The following is a 25127-nucleotide window of genomic DNA, read 5'->3' as shown; positions in this document are numbered from 1 at the left end:
TCCCTTTCGCTGCGTAATCTAAAACAGGTTACCAATTTTCATATTTATGTGGGCCTCTCTCCGATGGACCTTTTAGAGTTGTAAGGGATTGACAAAGGTAAAACAGAATCCTAACCTTATGAGGACCTAAACATAGAGAAATAATATAAAACATTATAATCAATTGTACATTAACAATGACAGGCTCTGATTACTTGTCAAGTTGCTTTTATCTAATTTTAAAGAATGTGAATGCTCATCCAATACAATACAGCGCGAATCATAGATCACCACACGAGAAACAGACAACAGTTAAATAATTAATTATAACATCTCTCAATGAGCCATAAGTGAGTGGATAGGTGAAGAGACAAAAACAAAGAAGCATTTGCAAATCATATCTATGCAAATTCAGAATATCATACGAACCTAGAACTATCTATAGCACGGAATGCTAATAGTCAGAAGAGCTACCCTCCGGCTGGAAGGGTAGGCTGGGCACCCTCACAAGGATATGAGGAGCAAAGTTAAAGAGTCAGGATGAGCAGAACATCAGCCAGTTAAGTAAGGAAACCGCAACACTGCCCTGTCCTCTCGCAAAGTCTCTCCCCTACTCAAATTCTAACACTAGTAGTTATAGTTATACCCTAATTCTCTAAAGATCCTACCCCTATGTATCAAAATTCAAAAGTTCAAAAATCTGATTGGTCTTGGCCAAGGGGTGTCTGATTACTCCGTTTCCAACACACCTAATTCTCAACAGTTCCTTTGTCTTGAGAAAACCATTGTTATTGTCCTTCAGCAGAGGAAACTCTAATAATCTGTTCTGCAACTTGCACATGTCGCTCAATTGCTTTGTATCAAAAACTTTCAGCACGATTATCCACAAGAACACTTTCTCCAGTCGGCAAGGAAATTCCATTATAACATTCATTACTTCCTCCACATAACCATGGTCATCGTCAGGAACTTTTGAAGGACAAAATATATTTCTTTGCAGCCTACGTTTTAGAAAGCAAATTTAACCTAAAAAGATTTTTGAGGCCTTCTCTGCAGAACAGTAAAGTGTGCCTTTTCTGTAGGGAAAACAAACACACAAATAGTTATCAGGTCATAACAAAACTTCATTATTAATGCTCTAATAATGCTTTGCTCTTCACTACTCATTATGTACCTATTTTCAAACCGCATTTGCATTTGCGGCCTTCTCGAAAACCATGGAAATCACTGGTCTTTTTCCAGCACCTGTGCACAGTTTTCACGTTCTCCCCATCTCTTTTCCCAATTACCCATTTTTAGTCTTTTCTTGGTTATTTTCACACACATTTTTTTGTTAATAATCCACACAGTGAGAAGTTTGATCCAAGCAGGTTTTATTCTGCAAAACCCTGCTCCATCACATTCAAGGAGATCCCGTTTTGTGGTGGAGGATCCTGTAAAGCTGCCCCAGCCGTGCTGTCTTTAACGTCCGACACATACCCTACAACTAACCCTGTTGTTTGGGTTCTGTTCTCATTGGCCGCTTTTTAATGGGAAATTGTCAAAGGGCAATTTTATTGCTATTATGAGGCAGCTTTCAGTCCTTGTTGTTCTGGTTTCCCCTCTGCGGTGAACCTTTGTGGGTTCACTTTTCTGCTTAATGAGTTGGCCTCTTTTATGGCACTTATATTGGTCTCTGCCCTCAATGATTTATCCCCTTTGGGCTTGCTAGATTTTGTATGTTCTGGGTGATGTTCTGGGCCACCTCAGATCCTCACCTCTCTCTCTGTCTGAGTGCCTCGCCTTTCCAGTGATTCACCCCGCTTCAGATATCCACAGAGCTATCTCTTGCAGTAACCTTCAGTCATCTCTTTTGGAACTGCTAAGACACCATACAGTCTCCCACCAGGCTCAGGCGATTAGCCCTGGGTCTCCTGGATGACTGCAAATCTTCTAAGACCCACAATCCTTCCGGTTTGGCCCAATGGCCACAAATACCACACATCTTCTCTCGGGCACATTGCTCCAGAATCCACGTCCCTCTCCATGCTCCCTTCTCCGTGCACCTCTTTCGAGTCCTCCTCTAACTTGTCCTTGTCTTGTGAGTTTACCTACCATCTTTATGTTCTGATTTTTTGGAGGTAGAAATTCTTGCTTTTTGCCTTGATTTCTGCCGCATCAGTGCCCAGTCCTTTGGAGCCCTGCACCATGCGTCCTAGTTAATTACTATCAGATTTCTGGAGAATTTAATAAGTACGTACTATATTTTGAATGCATTTATCAAGTGTATGTATAATTTATTGGTGTTCGTGTATTTGATTAGTGATGGGCCTCTGATGACAACTGAACTAACTCCAGGAATATAATAATATTGACGGTTTACTGGATAACTTAACAAATACCAAAATGTAAGCCTGAATTTGATACTGGGTACAACTTCAATTGAGCAAGTGTCAATTTATCCTCATTTGGGGATAATGATGGATAAAAAGCAGACTTGGAATTTTCATGTTGCAGAGCTGGAAACTAGATGAGCATCACCAATTGGTGGAAGGGGAATTGGATCTGTCATTAGTGCAGTAAAATCTAGATCCTTTGCATTGTTGCACTGTGGTTCACAGATTCTCCATACTAAAATCGTCCAAAGGCTGGAAAAGCTGTTTATCAGAAGCATACACCACTATTAAATCTCAGATCTTCTACGCCCCACTGTTCGAGCCGCACTGTCGACTGAGGCTTGATCTCGGACATATCCTTCTATGCACAATGGACAATATTGTATTAATTAATTACTGTTGTCATTGCACTAAAGCAGAGGATAAGAGCTTAAAATACATATTCTCCATGTAGTTCAGTTACATCTCTGACATCTATTGCACAATCCTCATTTAGAAAATACATTATTACAATTAAATACTACTAAATGCCTTTGATAGACACACTTTCTTCTATGCAAAAACTTTCAATGTGAAGTTTAAAGAAAAGAAAATGTTTACTATATCTCCAATGTACCTCTACCCTATAAAAACTTGGTGTACGCCCAAAACACTTACAAGCAGGCAGCTTTACTGTGATTCCAACATGGGTGTATTACCAATTGCTAAGATGTATTTGTTTCATCTTTACATGCCTGTCTTTTAACTGGAGTTTTTGTAATATTGCAATCAATGTTATATAATGTATACAATAAAGCAGCCCAGCCAACTGTAAACTCACAGGCAGGACACCAACATTCTGAAAGGTGCATCACATGAACATTCCAATAGAGGGAGAGGAGGAAAGCATAGGGAATATCACGATACTACACACTACTCAGCTTTGTGAATTCTAAAACTTCTAGATAGAACTTTGCATCTTACCCAACACCCAGGAATGGCAAACTGGTACATTACAAGGACCTAAAAGCAATAGGCACATGTACTCACATCAGTACCGCCTGAATATAAGGTTTATGCATGTACGCTTTTTTAAAACTGTGCAAACATGCAAGAAATTCTATATGATTTCACATAACTAATAAGCGATAATGAAAAAAGTGTCAAGGATATGATCAATTTAGAGACACTGGTATTTCTGGAGAGAAAGAAGTTGGTATTGTTTTCATGTAGTTTAACGTGCAATCTGTTACCCTCCATTTGCGTAGGCGTTTCTTGTTCACATGTGTACGACATCCTTGACCCTTTATGTGCTCTGTAGCTCACGGATGCTCGCCCTCTTATTTCTAGACATAAACGAGTGTTTGGTCGGATCCCATAATTGCAAGGAAGGCCTGGTGTGCATCAATATGCCCGGAGTATTTCGCTGCCAGCGTGAGGTCAGCTGCGGAACCGGGTACGAGCTCACGCACGAGAACACCTGCAAAGGTACGTCAGAGAACGCAGAGGCCAGAATAATGCAACCGCAGCATGACATTGGCTTCAGAACCGATGCTTTGGTTTTTCTCTAGAACTTGAGCTGCATTCACATTTTCTGTGTTTCTGTAGTATTTTCTGTCTATATTTAATCATATAACGTTTAGAAAATTGACCTGCTACACACGTTATAAATGATCTTTATTGAGGCATGTGCTAAACTTACAACCTCACCCTCCTCACAATCCCAACCCCTCTTTCCGTGGCACCGTCTCTTGCTCACAAACCCCAAAGCTTCAAACATTTATTCTCGTCTAATGGAACCTCCTGATGACAGGCATAAGACCAAGGTAGAACTCTCTTGGGAATCCGATCTGAAAACAAACTGGCCTGTTACTCTTTGGAATAGAATTTTGTTAAAACTTAGGAAGTCCTCTAGAGCCGCCAGCACAACGCAAACACTTATCTTTCTGTATAATCGGTTATTTTTCACTCCAATTCACCTCAATAGGATACATAACACAAATCCTAACACATGTTGGACATGTTCCCAAAGTGAAGCTGACCTTAAGCACATGCTATTCACATGCACACATGTCTTTAAATTCTGGGAACAGGTCTGGCACCAAATTAACACTATCTTTCATACCACCGCACCCTTATCCCTTACCACTATTTTCCTAGGTAGCTTAGCACAGGAATGGGGGAAAAGTCATTCTCAGCTAAGACTCATTGATCTGTTACTGGCTGTAGCGTTTCAACAGATTTCAAAACATTGGAAAGACTCTTCCAAATTGTCCTATCTAGCATGGTGGTATGCGGTATGCTATAATCACCGCTTAGATACAGCTCTAGTCCACCCTATCTCTCTGGCTACGAAAAGACTTCACCTCTGGTCTCCCCTCACACACTTTTTAAATACAGCAGTAAAAAATGCTTCCTCCCCCGATCTGTCAATACAAGAAGTTACCAAGCCTCCCTGACTTCCTACTGTTTACTTGTATATAATTCTGATTATTTTGTTAATCCCTATTGCACTCCTTTAATGATGTATTGTGGACATGTACTGCTATTTGCAATATTTATGAACCTATGAAGCTTTTAATCTCATCTTCTACGTTACACTTTTATTGCCTTGATGGTTTTTTGTATATTAATAGCATTCTCAAGTATTCTTTCATGCCTTTATGCATTGATAAATAACTGTTTGTACGAAGTATTGTTTTCACAACAATTTTAATTCTTCAATAAACCTTCACTTGAACTTAAAAAAAATAAATGATCTTTATTTTCATTTTATTCTTCTGTTGCAGATCTCTTTTTGGTTGTCTTCTAATTAATCGAATATTAAAGCTGTATTATCCCATTAAATTGTGCGTCATTTAATATTCTAAATCATCTCTTAACAATTTTCTAATGTTTGTTAAGGACTCTAAGAATATTTACTTTAGGAACGTCTATCTGTTATAAATGATGCAAATATACATTAATTTCTTTCTTCCCGCCCTTTTGTAATTACTATAACGTTTTACGCAATCATCAATATATACTAGTCCAGAGAAATGTGGGAGAAAACAAGTTGAACATAGTTCAGCTGAGTATAAAAAACACAACATGAAAAGTTTACATCGAAAAAACTGAAACACAGTAGTGTTTGAAGCATGGGTTATTTGCACGTTGCTTTCATCTACTGTTAGGCGCAGGTGTTGCATGTTGTGTCAGGTTAACAAGTGACTCGTGATCCCTCTCGCTTAGCCCACTAAGAACTAGGGGGCATAGGGGCGGCACCTCATTTAGGGTGGAGGAGCGTCGCCCCACTGCTTTCTTGCAGTGCGAGAAGTAGAAACATAAAATGGTATTTTAAATACTATTTTATGATTCTGCTTCTCGCGCTGCGAGAAAGCAGAAGGATATGCCTGGTCAGTGGCGTAACACAGGCCCCCGCATTACCCTGTGGTGCGGGGGCCACACGAGTTTCTTGGGGCTCTCTCAGCACAGTTGTCGGGCCTGAAAGCTCTGGATTCAATTCGGAGCGGGCCCTTCCATGTACTTTGCAGGGTGGCACTCACAACTTTCATTACGCCAGTGTGCTTGGTTGGGGGTGGGAGGGTCTGGGAGGAGTGGTTTGCCCAATGCTGTGCGCCCTGACTGTTTGGTTGGCCCTCTGGGGCCGATCAAACCAGTCATGCACACTCTGCATTTTCTCTATGTAGGCTGTGGCATCCCCAAAGGTGCCCGGCTGTGCACTGTCCCCACCAATCACAATGCTTGCAGCGTTGTGATTGGCTTTGGTGAGGGAGGGTGCCTGCTTCCTGTTCCTGCCAGAGGCAGGAGAGCAAGAAAGCAGCAGAAAAACGCAGGACCTGGCCCGTAGTGGATGCGGCGCGGGACCCAGTAAGGTAAGTTTAAAAAAAAAAAATGAAACCCTCCCCTGCGGGAACTCCCCACCCGTGAGTCATTCCAGCCGCGACAAGACTGATGTTTTTTCCGTGCTACCGAGTTTGAACGTGTGGTTGAGACAATAAAACTGACATCTTAAACATCGCCTATTGAAAACTCCCATATGCGAGAACTTTGTGTTTTAGCAGAAGGCATGCGATCTCAGACTGCTTTGGAACCAAATCGGCAGCAAAAGCATGAGAATGACTCATGGGTATGGAGAACATGCCTTTTAAATTTTGCCCAAATTTCAATAGCACATTGTCGTGGCTGATCTGCAACTTCTGCTGACCATGGGACCCTGATGAATCTTCCTGCTCTGCGTGCAATGAAACTCAACGGGACGGTGAAGAGCTAGATTGTGGGTACATTCCATGTTGCAGCACTGAGGCTTTCCAGGTCACAGTGCAGACAGGGTGTTACAGAAGTCAAAGGGAGGATGAAAATGGTGAATTTCTGACTCTAGGTCTTCTTGAATGACTGCGACTTCGGAGATCAATCCTTTCCAGGGCCCACAATGAAACCCACTCTTAGAACAACTGGGTTGTCTCAAACACCACACTGAGATGCTCTTTCCTTTGAGGTTTGACCTTGATTAGTGCAGGGAAAGGCTATGCCTTAAACCCTGAACTGCTTCTGAAGAAACCTCAAGAGTCTGCTCAGTGCTCAGCCCTCTGTCCCTTAGGCAGTTTAACTCCAGGTGGTGCTTTTGGCTCCAGAGGCACAAGACATTGAGCCTCGAGGCAAGGATCCCCAGCTTTGGCACAAAAAGACACAAGAGCCCAAGCCCCAGCCATAAGATAGGGCACATCAGCAGTGAGAGTCTGCCCAGACAGTCTTGGATCCAAAATGGACTCAGAAGCTCCATTCAAAGCAGACATCAAGCTCAATGACAATGCTGCTTCATCCCACTGAAGACCAAGAGGATCACCCAGAAGTACCGCAGAGAAGGCTTTATGGTGCATGGCCTCCAGCAGCAGTCCACCCAAAAAATGTCATCTTACTTTCAAAGAGACAATTTCAGAGGAACTGAGACCCTTTCAAATCCTGAAGAAAAAGCCAAGGGAACCTGCACCACCAATATCACTATCACTTTCACATTCACTGCCCTCTGCTCAATCTGTGCTCACGGACTCATACTAGAAACTCCAGGAAAATCACTCAGCCAAACGAATATAAGACTAAAACGTGGACACTCCAGATGAAACCATCTTTAAAGCCATATCCAGACTAGACAGCAGCACATCATGTTGTCATTCAATGAGTGGCAGAATACCATAAAGTAAAGCTACTTGCTTAGGTAGAAGAGGTACATAGCCTCATTGAGACCCTCTCGAAAACAGAGAAATGCAAGGCTGGAATATTTATAATGTACCAAAGGTCAAGATAATCAAACAGCCACCCCCCTCTGTGACATCAGAACCGATGCATACATGCTGGGTAGTACACATAGGGACCCTAAGCATCAAGGGGCCGTGGAGGCCCCAGTAAGCGATCCAACTCATAAACCTCCCAGGATTCAAGGCAGTCTTAATTGCTCTCAAGGCATTTCACATGCATATAAGGGGGGGACGGTACTTATCCAAACCGCCAACAGACCAGAAATGTTTTATTTCAAAACATAGGAAGGGATGTTGTAAGGAAATGGGCTGTCTGCAGGATTACCCTCCACGTTTTGCCCCCATTTTGAGTACTAGGTGCTCAAATATGCATGTGTTCTGACCCTTAAAGTGGTGCAAGTTTAAGTGGATTGCTCCGAATTGGCATAGCCTATCTTACTTGTAAATCCCTAGTATATGGTACCAGTTGAGGTCTGTTGTGGATTGTAGCACTAGTTGTGCCACCACAAATGCGACAAGTTAAAACATGGCTCCACGTCTGCTACAGCAGACTGGAAGGGCAGTTTAAAACTACCAGGTCGACATTTCCTTTAAAGGTAATGACAAAGCCCAAATCCCCTTTTTTAAATCCGATTTAATGGGTGAATCAAATTTAATGTCACTGGTGGGAAAAGTGCAACTTTAGGAGTTGCCACTTTAGTTGCCCAAGGTTTCTAGTTCCCGTTTGCTATTGTACTCTGGTTCTGTCCTGCAAAGAGCTTTCTGCACTCTTAGGGAGACATCGTAACGACGCTCATGAAAGATAACAATAGCGGTCAGTCACTGGAGGAGGTGTTAACTCCTCCAGGCAGGAAGCTACATGGGTGTTAGCCCAAAAGACATGCTTCAAAGGCAAAGCCGACTTTGAAGGGCAAATGAGGAACACTTGGGAGAGGGGCTGCTCTATTGTTTAGGTAGACAGGCTGGCACACGGGGCACGTAAGGGAAAACCAGTTGTCAAACCAGTGTTCCAGGGCACATAGCCCCCTTGGTATCCACAACTCTGGGATCTCCACATGCCAACAGTGGAGTCCTTCTTTGTTGGAAGAAGGCTGAATGGTGCATCCAGGGATACCCAATGCCACAGTTTGCAAGAAGTGGTCATCAGGTGGGAGATAACCCTGAGGGCTTTTTCTGAACATAAGTACGGCACTCCTGGCACCCTGAATTTCAGTCCTAAAGAAGGAATTCCCAGCTGCACCGTGGAACCGTCAGAGAGGATGCACCGGCGGGAGACGACCTTTACAACGCCGTCGTTACACCGCTGTATGTTTACAACGCAGGTTTTACAACGCAAGTCGTTTCAATGACTTGCGCTGGAGGGCGCTGCAAGCTAAGGAATAGTACGATTTACTATCCAACACCTTCCCTACTGTATGTAGACTGGTGTTGGAATAGTAAATCGTACTGTCCCAAAGTCCAGCACCCTCCAGCGCAAGCCGTTGAAACGACTTGCATTGTAAACCCGTGTTGTAAGATACCGCGATTAACATGATCGCGTAGTATCATCATACATTCTGCACCGACATGGGCTGCACCTGCTGAACCTGGTGGCTAGCCAGATAGAGGAACTGTGCCTGCTGTGTCTTGCTTGAGAAGTCGATTTAGAGCCCAGTCAAAGCCAAGAGACTCCAAGGATCAGTTAGCTGACACAGGCACACAGCAGCTGAGAAGCCTGTTGGGGAGAGTTGGTAGCCCAGAATCTTTAAGCCTATGCCAAACGCTGCCATGCAGCATCAGAGACCAGGACCTGACACTCAGGGTTGCACCAGAGTTTGCTGATGCTGTGAGAGTCATTGTAGTGCAGCTTTGTGGCCCAGGAGGGATTTGCCTGTGACCGTGATACCAGGTGGCTGGTAGCACAGTGGCGAATGGACTTCTAACAGTACCAAGAGGACTGCCAGGGACATCAACCCTGTGACATCAACCCTGTGACTGCCTCATCCCTTCATGGACCGAGGATTAGCCGCAGCATGACCCCTGTCGACCCCATCGCATCCACAGCTTCCTTGAGCAGCTTCAACATCTTTCATCACTTGCTGCAGGACCACTTTCATAGAAATCCATCTTAATTGGGATAATGTGCCTGGAACTGCCTGAAGACTACCTGACCTGAAAAGGTAACTGATTCTGAGGGCCCTGCTGGTCCCCCTCACTCGTTCCTTTCTGGAGTTGGTCTCCTAAAGTTATTCTAAGTGACCACAATACAAATAGCCCCCTTTTTTGGTCAACACGTTTCTAAGTGTTAAATTTGTTGAATTTGCCAATGGTTGTTCATGGTTGATTTACTACACCTTGGTAATTCTATATCTCTGGAATCCTTTGGTGGATCTTTTTCATTGTGGTGTCTAAAAGTATACAAACAAACAGTGCATACATTGTGGTGCTGTTTAAATGTTTTACACTTGTTCCTTTGCCATCCAGGATTGATCTGAATGTTTAACAAACAAAACTTCAGGGTCCTAAGGTGGTGGTTAAGTGTATTACATGGTTAGGTCGAACAGAAGATTTGTAAATGGGCTGTACAAAGGGACATAACGTTCAGTCATACATTTGAAGTTGAAGTTAAGATACTTACTAAGCGCACGACTACCAGGCGGTTTCTTGGCGCTGAGGATACAGACCCAGGAGAGCAAGGGAAGGCCGCTAGGGCAGAAAGGCTTGTGAAAACAAAAAGGCCTTCAATGCTTTACGGAACTGAGGGTAAGAAGCAGAAGATCTAACAGTAAGGGGAAGGGAGTTTCAGAAGGTGGGGGCAAGGGTGGAAAACCTAACGCCCCAAGTTTCTTCTTCCTAAAACGAGGAACGGAAAGAAGGGACTGGGTAGAGGAGCGCAGCTCTCTGCTGGGAGTGTAGATATTAATATCAGAATTGATAAAGGCTGGAGCAGTGCCTGCACAGGCCTGAAAAGTCGTGCAGCCCATCTTGAAGAGGGCGCGTTCCCGAATAGGGAGCCAATGCAGGGCCTTAAGTAAGGGAGTGACATGGTGTGATTTAGGGAGATTATAAATAAGGCGGGCAGCTTGATTTTGGACCAGTAGAAGGCGCCCAAGATCATAAGCAGGAACACCAGTGTACAAAATGTTGCCATAGTCCAGACATGACATGACTATGGCCAAAAGAATAAGTTTTAAGGCGGAGAAGGAAAAGAACCGTGATATCTTATAGATAGTACGGAGAGTCAAAAAACAAGATGAGACCACAGAGCTAATCTGGGAGTGCAAGGTGAGGTGACTATTGAGTTTTATCCCTAGTGTTTTAACTGAGGGAGAGGGTGAGGGAGAGGTACCCAGGGAGGGGGGCCAAAACAAAGGGGTCTAGGGACTGGAGCTGGCACCTGTAAGTACCAATTCGTTTTTTTCAGGGTTTAACTTAAGGTGATTGCAGTTCATCCAGTCCCTGATGAAAATCATAACAGATTGGAAATTGTGAATGGGCTCCAGGGAAGAGGAAAGGGTGAAGATGAGCTGGAGTTCGTCGGCATAATTGAGTACCGTGACCTCCATCTGCTGTAGAGCAAAAATGAGGGGAGAAATATATAAATTAAAAAGAAGAGGGGAGAGGGAAGAGCCATGAGGAACACCACATAGGACTTTGCGTGAGGGCGCAGAATAATCGGCCAGATGGACGGCCTGCGTACGATCCTTCAAAAAGGAAGTGAGCTAGGCCAGGGCAGGCCCCCCTATGCCAGCCGCCTCGACATGGGTAAGAAGGATGGAATGATCAACCGTGTCGTAGGCGGCGGACAAATCAAGGAGGACCAGCGCCTGGGGCAGGTTGACGTCCATCCCCTCTCTGAGCTTGTCCATAACAGAAAGAACTACCATTTCGGTAGAATGGGATGGGCGAAAGCCCGCCTGGCAGGGGGCTAAGCAGCCACTGCCCTCAACAAACACACTAAGAACTTTGGTGACGTGGCATTCTAGGACTTTGCCCAGGAACGGGAGAAGGGAGATGGGGCAGTAGTTAGAAAGGGAAGTGGGATCTGCCCCGGGCTTCTTTAATATAGGGATTATTGTAGCTGACTTATGATAGTCCGGGATAATGCCCTGCGCTAAAGAGTCATTGAGGAAAATAAGGGGGGGCAGAGGGCAGGCAGAAAAAATCTGTCTCAGGATATGTGCGGGGCAGATGTCAGAAGGGGATCCTGACTTGATCCTGACAAGCAGAAGCAGGAAAGTTTCCCTAGTCAAAGGGGGTATTTGGTCGAAATGAGACCGGTTGGGTGGGGGATGGGGAGACAAGGAAGGAAGAGGAGGGAGGTGGTATGTTTTACTTAATGGTTCTGAATTTCTCAATAAAGTAATCATTGAGAGAATCAGAGGGATTGGGAAGGGGATGGTTTGAGAGTGACACTATCTGAAGAAGCCAGCTCCTGGACAGTGGCGAAAATTTCCCTAGGCTGGTTTTCTGCTGAGAGAATTTTAGAAGAAAAGTAGTCAATCTTAGCAAGGAGAATAGCTTTTTTATATTCATTAAGAGTAAGAATATACTGCAATTTAAGCGTGGGGCAATAGGCGCGTCTCCAGGCGCGTTCTGCTTGCCGCACAGTGAATTTTTTCTCCTTGAGCTCGGTGTTAAACCATCTGTTTGCGTCATTTTTTTTTTTAAACTTTTTTTATTGCAGAACAAATGCACAGTATACATATCATTACTGGGTCTTGTCAGTACAGATTTTTCCTCCATTCAACTCCGCACCTCATCAGTACAAACAGCCATTCAGCCCACATCCCGAAGGCCGGGCGGCTTCTTCCGCGTCCTCGGTGCATGGTACAATTTCCACTACACATAGTCCCAGTATGAGGTAATCTGGTATCTGGATTTCAATCAATTCTCCCCGTCCCTCCAGTAGCGTCAGGCAATAGTTCTCCTGTTCTTCAATTCGTTCCATCTGTTTGCGTCATGAGCGCGTCTGGTTCTGACGCGTCTGAAGGGGCCACTTGGTCACATGCTCTGTAAAGCCATTTATTAATTGTGTCTACTTGAGACGAGGGGGGTAGCTCTTCAAGGTTAGGACACGAGGCTAAAAGAGAAGAGCAGAGGGTAGCCACATCTACATGATTCCAGTTTCACGCCCACGTGTTTCTGGGAAGGGGAGGTCTTTTAGCAAGACTTTGGTCAAAGAAAAAAGAGACCAAAGAGTGGTCAGACCAAGAGCAGGGGGAAATAGCAGGGGAGGAGACAGGAACATTGAGTGACCAAAGCTGGTTCAAGATGTGGCCGCGGGCATGGGTAGGAACGTGAATATGTGATGAAAAATTTAATCTGAGGAGAAGTTCAGTGAATTCTTTCGACATAAAATCCACAAGAGGGTCAGAGGGCCAGAAATTGAGGTCGCCAAGCACGAGGACAGATGAGTTGTTCACTGCTAGGGTAGCCAGCAATTCCTGAACAGCAGGAATAAAATGCAACATTGGCTGCGGGGGACGATAGATAAGTATTCAGGTGAGGGGAATTTGGAAGGAGGCAGAACCAACAACTAAGCAGTCGACCGCCATAATGGGGGGGAATGATAGCGGTTGGAAGTGGAATTACGAGCGGACAATCAGAGCAACGCCGCCTCCGACCTTCCCCACAGGCCGGTCTGCGCGTAAGGCGTAGTAAGAGGAGGGGAGAGCCGCTAACACATTAGGCAGGGAGTCAGGGCAGAACCAGGTTTCTGTGAGAAACAGAAGATCTGGTTTATGGGTGTCTAGAAAAATAAACAATTCCAAATAGTGCTTAACAGCAGACCTAGTGTTGAGGAGAAAAGCTGAAATGGCAGGGACGGAACACAGTGGGGGAGAGGGTCCCAATCTGGTGATGGGGAGGGAGCTCAGTGATGGCATATTTGAGGGAAAAGAGGGAGCGGAGTTGGATTGGCTAAGGCTAAGTTTATCAATATGGGCAGCAATAGGGGCACTTAGCGGCCAGGGGCCTTGGCACGAGCTAAGTTCTTCCGGGGAATAGGTTAATAAACGGGCATAATGGTGTGCCCCTAGCCCCGGACGGGCAAAGACGGGCTTGCCTTTGGCGCGCCTTCGGCGCGTCCGCTGCGCGTGCGCATGGGCCCAAACTAAATAGGTCAGAAGAGAGCGAACACTAGAGCGCTGACCTATGTGGGCGAAAGTGACGTCTTTAAAATAGTGCTCGCAGCCCCGTCAGCCCTCCGATTACAAGCGGCACAACAGCCGTGTCGGAACGAGGCTAGGGGAGCGAGTACACAGAGCAGGTAAGGCAAAAAGAAACAATAAATCAGGGAAGTGCGTTTTAAAATCGTAGCGTCATACAAAGAAAGCAGCACACAGCATGCCCAGCCAACAACCTCCCTCTGCCACCGGGGTTAGTTGTATCATTTATCAGATGTCCAATTGAGAGAGGCAGACAGACTATGAAACTCATCACATGAACAGGAACTCAAACAGGACGTAGCCCATAACATTTTCCAAGAATAGAGCACACCATTCATAGATCTGTTTGCCACACCCGCAAATGCAAAATGCTCAACTATCACCACATCACACCAGTCTGTAGGAATGTCCTATCAATAGATTGTTCAGTGACCTTTGCATACGCTTCTCCACCAATATCACTGATAACTCTAGTTATAGGCAAGTACAAACTAGCAACCATGACAGTGATGCCTATTGCCCTACAGAGGGTCAGACACACATGGTTCTTAAACTTGCAAATATCACAAGGCAAACACAGCTGCCAGTCTCACAGGATCTGTTAACCATTCTAGGGGAGCAAGTGTGTCATCCAGAGCCAAAGAGCAGTGGTCTAGCAGCAGGTCTCCTGAGGAAATAGTTTGAGCACCTGGACCTGCCACAGAAATGCATGCAAGTGCTGAGTGAAGATAGGAAACCAATGACAAGGAAGTGTTGCATAGCCAAGTGCAACAGGATCCTATACTATGCGACCACTGGTGCAAAAAAGAGAAACTAACACAACACCTAGGGGTATGTGGGCGATGTGTCGCTGTCGAAGAGCCAGGTCTTGAGTTTCTTTTTGAAGACTGCCAGGCTGTGTAGAGCTGGAGAGGCAGGTCGTTCCAGGTCTTGGCAGCGATGTGGGAGAAGGAGCGGCAACCGCTCTGACGGATGCAGGGTGTGTGTGCGAGGGCGAGTGAAGAGGAGCACAGGTGTCTGGAAGATTGTTGGAAGTTGAGTCGATGGTGGATGTAGGCAGGTCCGAGGGCGTGGAGAGCTTTGTAGGCATGCGTGAGGATCTTGAACTGGTATCTCTTCTGGATGGGGTTCCAGAGGAGGTCTCTCAGGTGGGGGTCAATGTAGCTTTTGTTTGGAGAGGTCCAGGATGAGACTGGCTGCAGCGTTCTGTATAGTTTGGAGACTTCTGAGGAGCTAGGTGGAGATGCCGGCATAGAGGGCGTTGCCATAGTTAATGCAGCTGGTGACGAGGGCCTGAGTGATGGTCTTTCTGGTGTTGGTTGGGATTCATATGAACATTCTGCAGAGCATTTGAAGTGTGTGGAAGCAGGAGGAGGCGACTACGTTGACTTGCCCTTTCATGGTCAGTTGGCTGTTGAGGATGATGCCGAGGTTGCGTGTATGGTCGGTCGGTGTGGGTTTAGTTCCGAGTTCTGCAGGCCACCAGCTGTGGACACATGTGGAGGTTTTCTTTTCGAAGATCAGTACTTCAGTCTTGACATAGTTGAGTTGGAGACAGTCTTCTCTCATCCATTTGGCTGTGTTGGTCATGGCATTGCAGAAGTTAGTTTTGGCAATTGAGGAGTCTTTGGGGAGCAAGAGCATAAGTTGAGTGCAGTCTGCGTAGGAGATTTTGTTGAGTCCGTGGGATCCGACGGCGTTTGCGAGGGCAGTCATGTAGATGTTGAACAGGGTGGGGTTAAGGTATGATCCTTGTGGACCACCACATATGATGTCTTTGGGTGTGGAGGTGATGGTAGGCAGTCAGATGCTCTGTGTGTTTGTACTGTAAGGAAGGAGGTGAACCACTTGATGGCATAACTTCGGACACCATAGTAATTGGGTACCTTGCACATTTATTTGATGAAAAACTGTTGGACTACTCTATGAAGGTCCACCTAGCAACCGTTGTGGCATACACCAGGTTATCTCAAAAGTCACCAAGAGTTTCTTAGAAGGGGTCAAACAACTTGCACCATCAAGGTCAGCACACACACCCTTGTGGAACCTTAACTTGGTATTAACACAAATGATGAAAACACTATTTGAGTCTCCACAAAAAGAACAATTAACATTCCTAAACCTCAAGATATCTTTGTTTTAATAGCGATCACTTCACTGCATAGAGTCAGTGAACTACAGGTAATAGCAGTACAAAAACCCTTCCTGCAGGTTAAAAGGGACATGGTAGTTTTGTGAACAAATCCACGGTTTCTGCCAGGAGTAATAGCACAGTTTCATGTTAATCAGACAATTCTTCTACCCCATTTCATTAAGCAGTCAAAGACACACACAGAAAGAGCACTCCATTCGCTAGACATCAAAAGAGCAGTGATGTACTACCTAAAGGAAATAAGACTGAAATGGAGTATAACTTTTTATCTCCTGCTCACCCACAAACATTGGTTCAACAGTCACAGAGGGGATTAGTGTTCGATGAATAGTACACACCATTTAAACATGCTACTTGACTACAGGAGTACGTCTAGAAGAGAGACCAAGGGCACACACCACGAAGAAGGAGAGGAGCACTGTAGCCTTTATAGCTAATACAGCCATAAATGTTAATACTCCATAGATATCCAGGTGAACAAGGAAGCAGTTGGACTGAAGGTCTTATGGTACCAGTTCGCAAACACTCACTTCAACCCAATCTCTCAGAAGAGGGAGTACCGCTATATAATAAATGCTCAGCATGTAAATCCAGAAAAGATTCACGCTGCAAAACAATATAGTTATCTGTAGAAGTAGTTTTGCAGCTTAAAGACTTTTCTGCATTCATATCCAACTCTCCCACTTTCCCTAGAAGACGTGTTATTTTTTCTAACCTAGTAAGAAACCACAATTAAACATAACATTTGTGAAACTCTAGAGGAAGAGGTGTGGCGCAGCGGCCAGGGCGGCTAACTCCAGAGCATGGGGCTCACTGTTCGATACCCGGCGGCAGTTTAGCCCAGCACCATGTGACTCTGGGCAATAGCTCACTTAATCTTCCCGATGGCCCCCAGCGCCTTGACACCATTAGGGTTAATTGTTAGCACTTTACAAATACCAGTATTTTCATCTGTTAACCAAAAATTATGAAGCTCTAGAAATATGTCTGTTAACCAAAGGGGTAAAAAAAGAAAATCTGACGATGGCAACTACGCAGGTATGTAACCATTTGGTTCGATCACATTTGTGAGGAGAAGGCATTTTTTCTCTGTACTTTCTCATTCTTAGCTTGATGTCATCTTGTACGGCTTTAGTCCTGAAAAGTTGCTTGTGAGTGCACCCATTACAGGAGTTTCTAGTCTGGAAGTGGTCATAAGCGACTGGGAAGTGAGAGCATTTAACTGAAGTGCAGCCTAGAGTTGATCGCAAACTCCAATGGTGGATCAACAAAAACTTGTTATTGGCATGTCTTTTCTTTGACTCTTAGCTGATCATCACCACAGACACGTTTCGTATGGGATGGGCAGTACATCCGGACAGCCTAACAGCTCAGAAAAGGGTGCTTTAATTGTTTGCTATAGGGTGGGAAATCCGTGTTGCCGGCTACTAAATGCCCAACCCTTAGGAACAACACCATTTTGCTACTTAAAGGATATACAGGATGAACTTTATTTGTTCATCTTGTGGTAAAGGCCATCAATAGAAGAGTCTTGTTTCTAGTGACAGATGGGAGATGATTTATGAGCAAGGTCTCTGCTGCCCATCCCTACTGTGCCAGCCACAGCACAGTGTTTGGTAACTGAATGGCTGCTTATGTCAGTGTTTACCAACACTGTCCCTCACCAGCGGCATCACAAGGGATGGGAGTGGGGAGGGAAGAAAGGTTAATAAGCCACAGAATCTCCTATTTCCAGGGCCCCGCTTTCCTTCAGCAAATTTATTTATATATTTTTTATTACAAAGAACCTTCCATCTTCAATAAAAATGAGGGAGCTTAAGTGACAAGATCACTAGATGACACACAATGCTATGTTTTCTCTTTCCCTGGAGTAAATTATTGCTTAATACTTAGTGACTAGTGCTTGAGGCATCTGACAGAAATGAAGAAACAGCCAGTGGGACCAGGATTAAGTTTTGGCCCCAGGCCTTACAAGAGACGCTAGTAAGCCTGCCCCTGAATGCCTTTGTCCTATGGGGTCTTTTGGGCTAGACCACAAGTCTAGCAGCAAGGCTTTTCTTCTAATCAAAGGAAGAAGGGAATCGCCAAACAGCTTTCCCACCGCACAGGAGAGGAAAAGTATAGAAACGTATGCTAATGGATATCTTTTAGGCTACTAAGAAATTTGTAACTGGGAGCAAAGTTCACGTGCAAGGTTCAGAAAGTGGATAAAAGGCTGTATCAATGCCAAAGGGAATCTGGATTGCCAGTGTGGTGGAACAGAAGCCTTAGTTCTTTGGGAATGTAGGCAACCAAAAAAAACTATCTTCTCCAAGTTTCACTGCGAGGTCACACAGCAAGCACTCAGGAGGGGAAAATAAAGTACCATTTTGGAATAATATTTTCTTGACAAAGAAAAGAAGCTATCCAAGATGTATCCCCTCTGTCACTGTATTGCAGTTTATACAAAGCAACTCGCATCAATAAGCAGGCAATGAGGGGTTATCCTTCTGCATGTACTACTTTGCTACTTAAACTGGGTGAAAATATACAATAACCTCGGTGTAAGAGAGCTGGTATCATGTTCAAAATCACACCAAACATTTATTTAAAAATTCTAGTGTTATTTATAGCGTCCTACATTTTGGGGATTTAAAAAAATGGTGTGTGTCAATGCAAAGCTGCCGCTGGTCTCTTCAGGAATGGGTTGTCAAGAGACTGTAGAGGTGCAAGAGACAATTGTTTGTATGGAGTCAATGTACCAATGCCTATGTTGAATACAGCTAACTTTGCAAGCATTTTATGTTAATTAAGATTAAAAATAACTTGTAGTGGACTGAGACAAGAGGAACTGTGTCCGAACAGCACCTGCCCCCTGTTTAGCAAGTTCACAATGGAAAAAGGCAATACTTCCTTGTGCAATCCTTCTGCAAAATAGCCAATAACAATTATTGTCTGTTTTCTTCAATTTTGCTCTCCAGTGGCAGATGGTTGGTGGGTAAAACTTTGCGAAATTTAGGGCACTGACGGAGCTTAAAAAAAAGTCGTGGGTCAGTGCAAGCAAAGTGCACAACTTTGAATACCCTAGGATCTGTTCTACAATCCCCGTCCATGCAAGTGGGCAATCCCCTGAACCTCTAATCTCCATCCAAATAAACTGTGGGCACTTAAGCTACAACCCAATTAAAAGTGCAAGAGCAGAGCCCAGTTCATATATTAATTATCAATCACGGGTACATGTTTAAATATTATAGCCACTATGTTGGCACTCTGCAGCTAATACCTCCTACTTGGGCTATGATTCTGGCAGTACACTTGCTTGAGGAAGCTGCTTTGTAGTAAGTAAATTATGATGGAATGTGCTTCTTTTAATGTCAAACAGTTTTTAAAAGTGATGTTTATTAAAATGTTCTACTGGAATAAAAAAAATAGTTTAATATTTAGAAAGCTAGACCATTTAAGCTTATTATATGAAGGACCTAACTTAAATAGAAAAAAGATGCACATTTATATTGGGACTAACTTGGAACCGAAACATGGCTTTCAATGAAAGCGAAAATCTGTGTTGTCTGAGTAGTTTGGAAATGGTAAATGGTGTTTCAATTTATGAACAATACGGGAAGAATTTTGTTACGATATAGGTACAGGATTCCCAACTGAAATCAACAAGAAACATTACAACCTGCAAAGGTAAGACTGGCTTGATAAGGAGCACTGTAGGCCGGCACATAAGTAGAACAAAGCCAGTCTCCGGTTTTTCCATATGACTAATGATCACTTTTGTTACAGCATTGTAATGTATAAAGGACCAAATAGCTGAAAAAGGAATGACTGTTAGAGCACTGGATTTAAAGTTTATGATCTAGGCAGTTATGAATTAGAAATCCTCAAATGCAATAATTTGACTCGGCTCTCTATTTTTCATGACCGCCACAGCTAGTCCTGCAGTGGAGAAAGACAATTATAAGGAAGAGCTGTAATGTAAAGTGGAATACAAGGTATATATTAACATAAAAACATGGCTCTTCTATTTAGATGGGTTTAGCATTAAACCTAAGACAAACACTTTACTGAATTCAAGGAAAAAAAGAAGACAGAAGTAGCCCCAAATGCTTATACAATCTGAAGGACAAAATAGTGGAAGCTAATGTTGCAATAAAACAAAAGAGGTGGACCAACGGCAATATACTAAGAAACATCCACAGCAAGGGGTTTGGCGTTGATGTAGAACTTCCTAGGTTGTCACAACTGAATGAAAGAACTAGAACCTGCAGATTGTCTGTGCTGAAGATTAAATAAGGAGCAAAAGAGAGAATAAAAAAGTAAACAGTGGTCTAAATTCTAAAAATTGCATCTTATTTTATTTATAAAATCATTTTTTTTGGCATTTTCAAAAAATAACAGTACAGTAGCAACTATTGCGAGTGTATCGTAACATCCATTAAGTATACATCTTGTCATGAAGTACAGTAACATCTGCATACATGTCACACCAGATATTGTCAAGCAGGATATCATTACTAACAAATGATTCTTATTAGAGGAAAAATAGTGCTGTTTTACTGGATAGAAAAAGAGATTATTTGGATACATGAAAGGAAAGTATACAAAATGGAATACAATATTATAGTTGTACTATAAAAATGGATTGAAATGTTTCAAGAAAGTGCGCTATCATTATCTGTTGTTTGTTTTCATCATGTTAATTATTTACTAACGGATATTTATGTTGGTGGTGCTATAAAACGCTGTTGCCATGAAGCAAATGTACTCATTGTAAGCCCCTTTGAAAGCTGCCATTTTCAGTCCACTTCACGTCTTACCTCATATATTAAGACTACAGCTTGATATCCAACACTGTATCCGAAATTGTAAAATCCCTAAGCCACTAGTGCTCTTCTCGGGAGCCATCCAATTGTATCATACCTGAGTTAGCCATTTCATCTTTCGCCTGCCAAATTGTGTTTGCTTGTATGTCAGCAACCGTATACAATATCATTTTCATATGAAAAATGTTGCAGTATTTGTACAGAAAAAATATGACTTCCTATTTAGAGATTGAAATGCTATAAAAACAATAACCTTTAATATGTTTGCTTTTTTTTAATAAACCTTTCAGATATTGATGAATGTGCCTCAGGCATTCATAACTGCCCTGTAAATTTTGTCTGTCAGAACACCCATGGATCCTTCCGTTGCTTGCCCAAACAACAGTGCGGCATTGGATTCATACAAGATGCCCAGGGCCAATGTATTGGTAAGAGGTTTATTATTATTATTGTTATTTGTGTGTCATTAATGTTACTATATCCTCACAGGTCTACTAAGGTTATCCTACAGTCCTTTTAGGAGCCATCTACAAGGGAGAACTGAAGATACTTGGGTTCTTATTTAGAGTATGGCAGACAGATATTCCATCATAAATGAGGAAGATTCCCTGTCTGTCATATTACAAGTGCATTAAAGCCTATATGCCCGTTTGTGCTGGAATACCCAGTCAGCCAGGCTCTAATAAAGTCCTTGGAGTTAAACTAGTGAAAGACCTGTCCTCAAGATACTGCTTCCTCAGCAGGAAGGTTCTTCGTGGTGGCATATATTTTGCCATCTCTTCTTTTTAACATTCTTTCCAATATTCCTTCTGCACAAGCATGTTGCTAATATATTCCTCCTGACTGCCCTTTACCGTAGATGCGCACAGATTTTACCATGAGCCAAATTAGCTTATTTTTTATTTCAGCCATTGAATAGGCCCCTGATGGATTATATTAGCGGTCTCCAAACTTTTCTGTAATAGGAGCTACGTATGTTTAATAAAAATCATCCTTAGCTAATAATTTTATTAGTGTTGTATTAGTGATCACATCAGACAAGATTACATAACTTGCCACTATACGTGAGATTTCTAACAGTGATCATCTCAGTGCATCAGGGAGGGCTGCTAACAGTAGGGTAAATAAAAAATGCTTTGTCAATTTCGAATGCCTCTAAATGGGTAATATAGAACAACTGCAATGTCCCTGGAGCCTAGGTAATAATATTATTAAAACATCTCACCAACTTCACATGATGTATCACTCAAACATCAGCTTATGAGTTGAAAAATATGCACATTTTCACCTTCAAAGCACACTCAATGTTGGTATATTTATTAATTCAACCAAGCAAAAGTTTCTAAACAAGTAGGCACGGCTGTGCACAGGAAAGCTGCTTACAGGGGGCTCGATAGGTGGATAGGTGGCCAGTAGCTCATGAGCTACTCGTCTGAGACACCTGGATTATACACAGTACCTCTGATAGGCTAAAGTGCTGTCTTGATAAAAAGAAAATGTTTATGCCATTCAAATAATAAGTTTCTTAAAATGGTATCTGTGAGGAAACTGGCGTTTTGCAGGTTTCACCCCACTTCTTGTCCCCATTATGCCTACTAGGCGCTGGTGGAATGGCTCTGAAATGCCCTGAACTCAGTGCATGGGCTCCAACCATTGTAAAAGTGCCTGGTTAATTGACTAATACCCAATAGGCACCAAATAACTCACTTGTAAGTCCCTGGTATATGGTAGGAAGATGATGTTTCATTTCTATTTTGTCCAAACTCGCAGCGGTAGAAATAACACCTCCAAGAAAGCAGGTAGAATGATGTGTTCAAAGTTCAGTCTGGCTCACTAGCACAAGGACTTCCATATCTCCTACACAATAATCTTCATGCTTATTATACACTTTGCAACTGAAAGATAATATCCCATAGCATGATCAAGAACAGCAGGCAAAAAAGAAACTGGTATATCTAAAGATGTGAAGATTTTGGCAGAGAACATACAACAAAAACATCAAAGTATGACGTCATTTAAGCACCCTATTCTGGTGTCTTAGTTATCCATAGGTGAATTCTGGGACTTTTTATTTCACTTTGAATGTTTTTAAAGTGATGAAGGACCTGCCCTGCACTCACTTTACAGACTCTGTCTCCCGTGAATATATGACGTTACAACGAATTCCGTTGCAACGCATGCCTTTACCACGCATGCGTTACAACGGAATTCATTTTCTACGCATAACCTTTACCACTAATATACCTTTACCACGCATAGATTAACAACGTTTTTCGTTGTTAATTTATGCATGGTGAGGGCATATTCTTGTTAAAGGTTACACCTGTCCTCTTTTACGTCCCCAGCCTCTACTCCTTTTCATTACCCCTGCCATTAACCCTTAATTAAAAAAAAAAATCATTTTCCCTTACCTTTTCAACTCATCTCCTGTCCATCTTCTTTGTTACGTCTTTCTTCTTGGTTACGTCGGCCGTACGTCCTAAAGAGGAAGCGGAAGTTTAATTCCGTTTCCTCTTTTACGACGCTGATCGCTTGATGTTCGTCACTTCAGGTATTTATTTATTTTTTGGGGGGGAAGCCCCCCCAACCCCCCTTTTTTAATCCCTCTATTTTTTCGTTTTAGGGGGGAGACCCCCAAACCCCCCCCCCTTTTTTTTTCATTTACCACACATACCTTTACTACGTATTTCGTAGTAAAGATATGCGTGGTAAATCCTCTCGTTGTTACCACGCATGCGTTGTAATGCATGCGTGGTAAAGGTTTTTGTGGAAACGGCTTCGTTGTAGAGGCCGTTTCCCGTCTCCCGTGAGCACTGGAATTGCTCAACAAAGACACCCACAGAATCCGGATTCAGGCGGCTCAGCTATTTTGCAACACACTGCACCCCACACCCATGGCCCGAGTTTGAGTGGCCCAACATCACATGTAGATCTCCCCAGCAATCCTTACCTGAGATCGGGTGATCCCCAACCTCCCTCAAGATTGAGGTCGACGCCTGCAACCTCAACCTGCAAGGTCCCCCACAATCGCGACCGAAGATGGTAAGAAGACCCAACACCGAAAGACATCCCTGCACCAGATGCCCCACGGCCTTGGGTGGCCCAACCAATAGTGTCCAGGCATCCCTCAAGAACCAAACTTACCTCTGCAGCTGGTGGTCTCCTTCAGAAAGCCTCCCTGCCCAAGCCTGCAGCATCTTTTCCGAACCGAAGATCTTCATTGAGATCCGCAGGGTCCCCAATGTCACCTTGGCATTCTGCACCTGGTTACCCTTGTGCCGCTGGTGGTGCAGTTCCTGTGCTGATTGTGCCCCCAGCAGTGCTGTTCTTAACCCCAGGAGATTTGCTCCCATACTCGAGTGACCTGCTCATAAGCATTCTCTGACCGACAGCCTCCTTAGCCCCATTGGCTAACATTGGGCACCTGCACCCTGCACCCGGCCGCCCCAGTGCCGCTGGTGGTGCAGATTGAGTGCCTAACTGGACCTGGGAGAATGTTGGTTCTAAACCCCAAAAACTGTTCTTTGAGGTTTACTTACTTGCAAACAGATAACCTTCTTTTTCCCATAGGCACCAATGTTGTGATATTTTGTTCCTACAAATGTTCTGTGTCGAGTTGAACTTTTGTATGAAAGAAAAGTAACTATATTGCAAACCTGAAAAAGTCTTACTTACATTGTATTATAGGATCCATAGTGTGATATCTAGGTATAGCACCCTGAGTATCTAGGTATCTAGGTATAGCACCCTGAGTAGTCTATGTAATCCAAAAGTAACGCAAAAATAATCAAAAGTAACATCCACGTAATTTAAACTATTTTTAAAGCACATACACACCTGTAACAATTGCAAATCCATTCCCAATTGTCCTACCTTGTAAAGTCTTCCAATTGCAAGTATATTTTAGCTACCTATGCCAAGTCCTGCTTGGTTCTGGGAATAAAACATATGTATACCTTTTTTATACTTACCTAATTGGTCTGGATTTAGTCTCTGAGTGTGTGCCATCAGTGAGTAGCCTCTTGGGTGAATGAATACAATAAATTCTTCCCTCTGGATAACCCTAACTGCTCGCCCACACTTAGCACCTGTCTAATTTAGCTTCGTGTTAGCACTTGTCTAATTTAGCCTCTGCTATACCTCTGGGGACTCCCTGGACTCTGTGCACACTATACCTCACTTTGGTATAGTATATTCAGAGCCAGCTTCCTATAAGTGGCGACAGGATTTTTGAGGAACCTGAGAGGTCTTCGATGGAAATCAAACCCTGTGGCCAAAGTGGGCTAATGAGTAGCCCCGGGAAGTCCCTGTTGACTGCACAGAATCTTTTGCAGCATGAATCTTTCTGGATTCACTATGCTGTGCATTATTTCGCCATCTAGTGGTTGGGTCCGGAATTGCAGTCTTTTTTTCTCTTTTTTTTTTCCTGG

The 25127-nt window shown here is 43.5% G+C and overlaps 1 protein-coding gene across 2 annotated transcripts in view; it reads left to right on the top strand.

Moving 5' to 3' along the window:
• FBLN1 (fibulin 1) overlaps positions 1 to 25127 on the top strand; it is a 900993-nt gene that overhangs the window by 293394 nt on the left and 582472 nt on the right. For both annotated transcript variants that reach the window (XM_078673831.1, XM_078673830.1), the window contains exons 7-8: positions 3684 to 3821; positions 20988 to 21125. In XM_078673831.1, coding sequence (XP_078529957.1) covers positions 3684 to 3821; positions 20988 to 21125 — 276 coding nt within the window. The remainder of the gene's footprint in view (positions 1 to 3683; positions 3822 to 20987; positions 21126 to 25127) is intronic.

This window comes from Lissotriton helveticus, chromosome 1_1 (genome assembly GCF_964261635.1).
Source record: "Lissotriton helveticus chromosome 1_1, aLisHel1.1, whole genome shotgun sequence".
In the NCBI taxonomy this organism is placed as follows: Eukaryota; Metazoa; Chordata; class Amphibia; order Caudata; family Salamandridae; genus Lissotriton; species Lissotriton helveticus.
The sequence above is the reverse complement of the archived record's forward strand: the minus strand, read 5'-3'. Positions and strand labels throughout refer to the sequence as shown.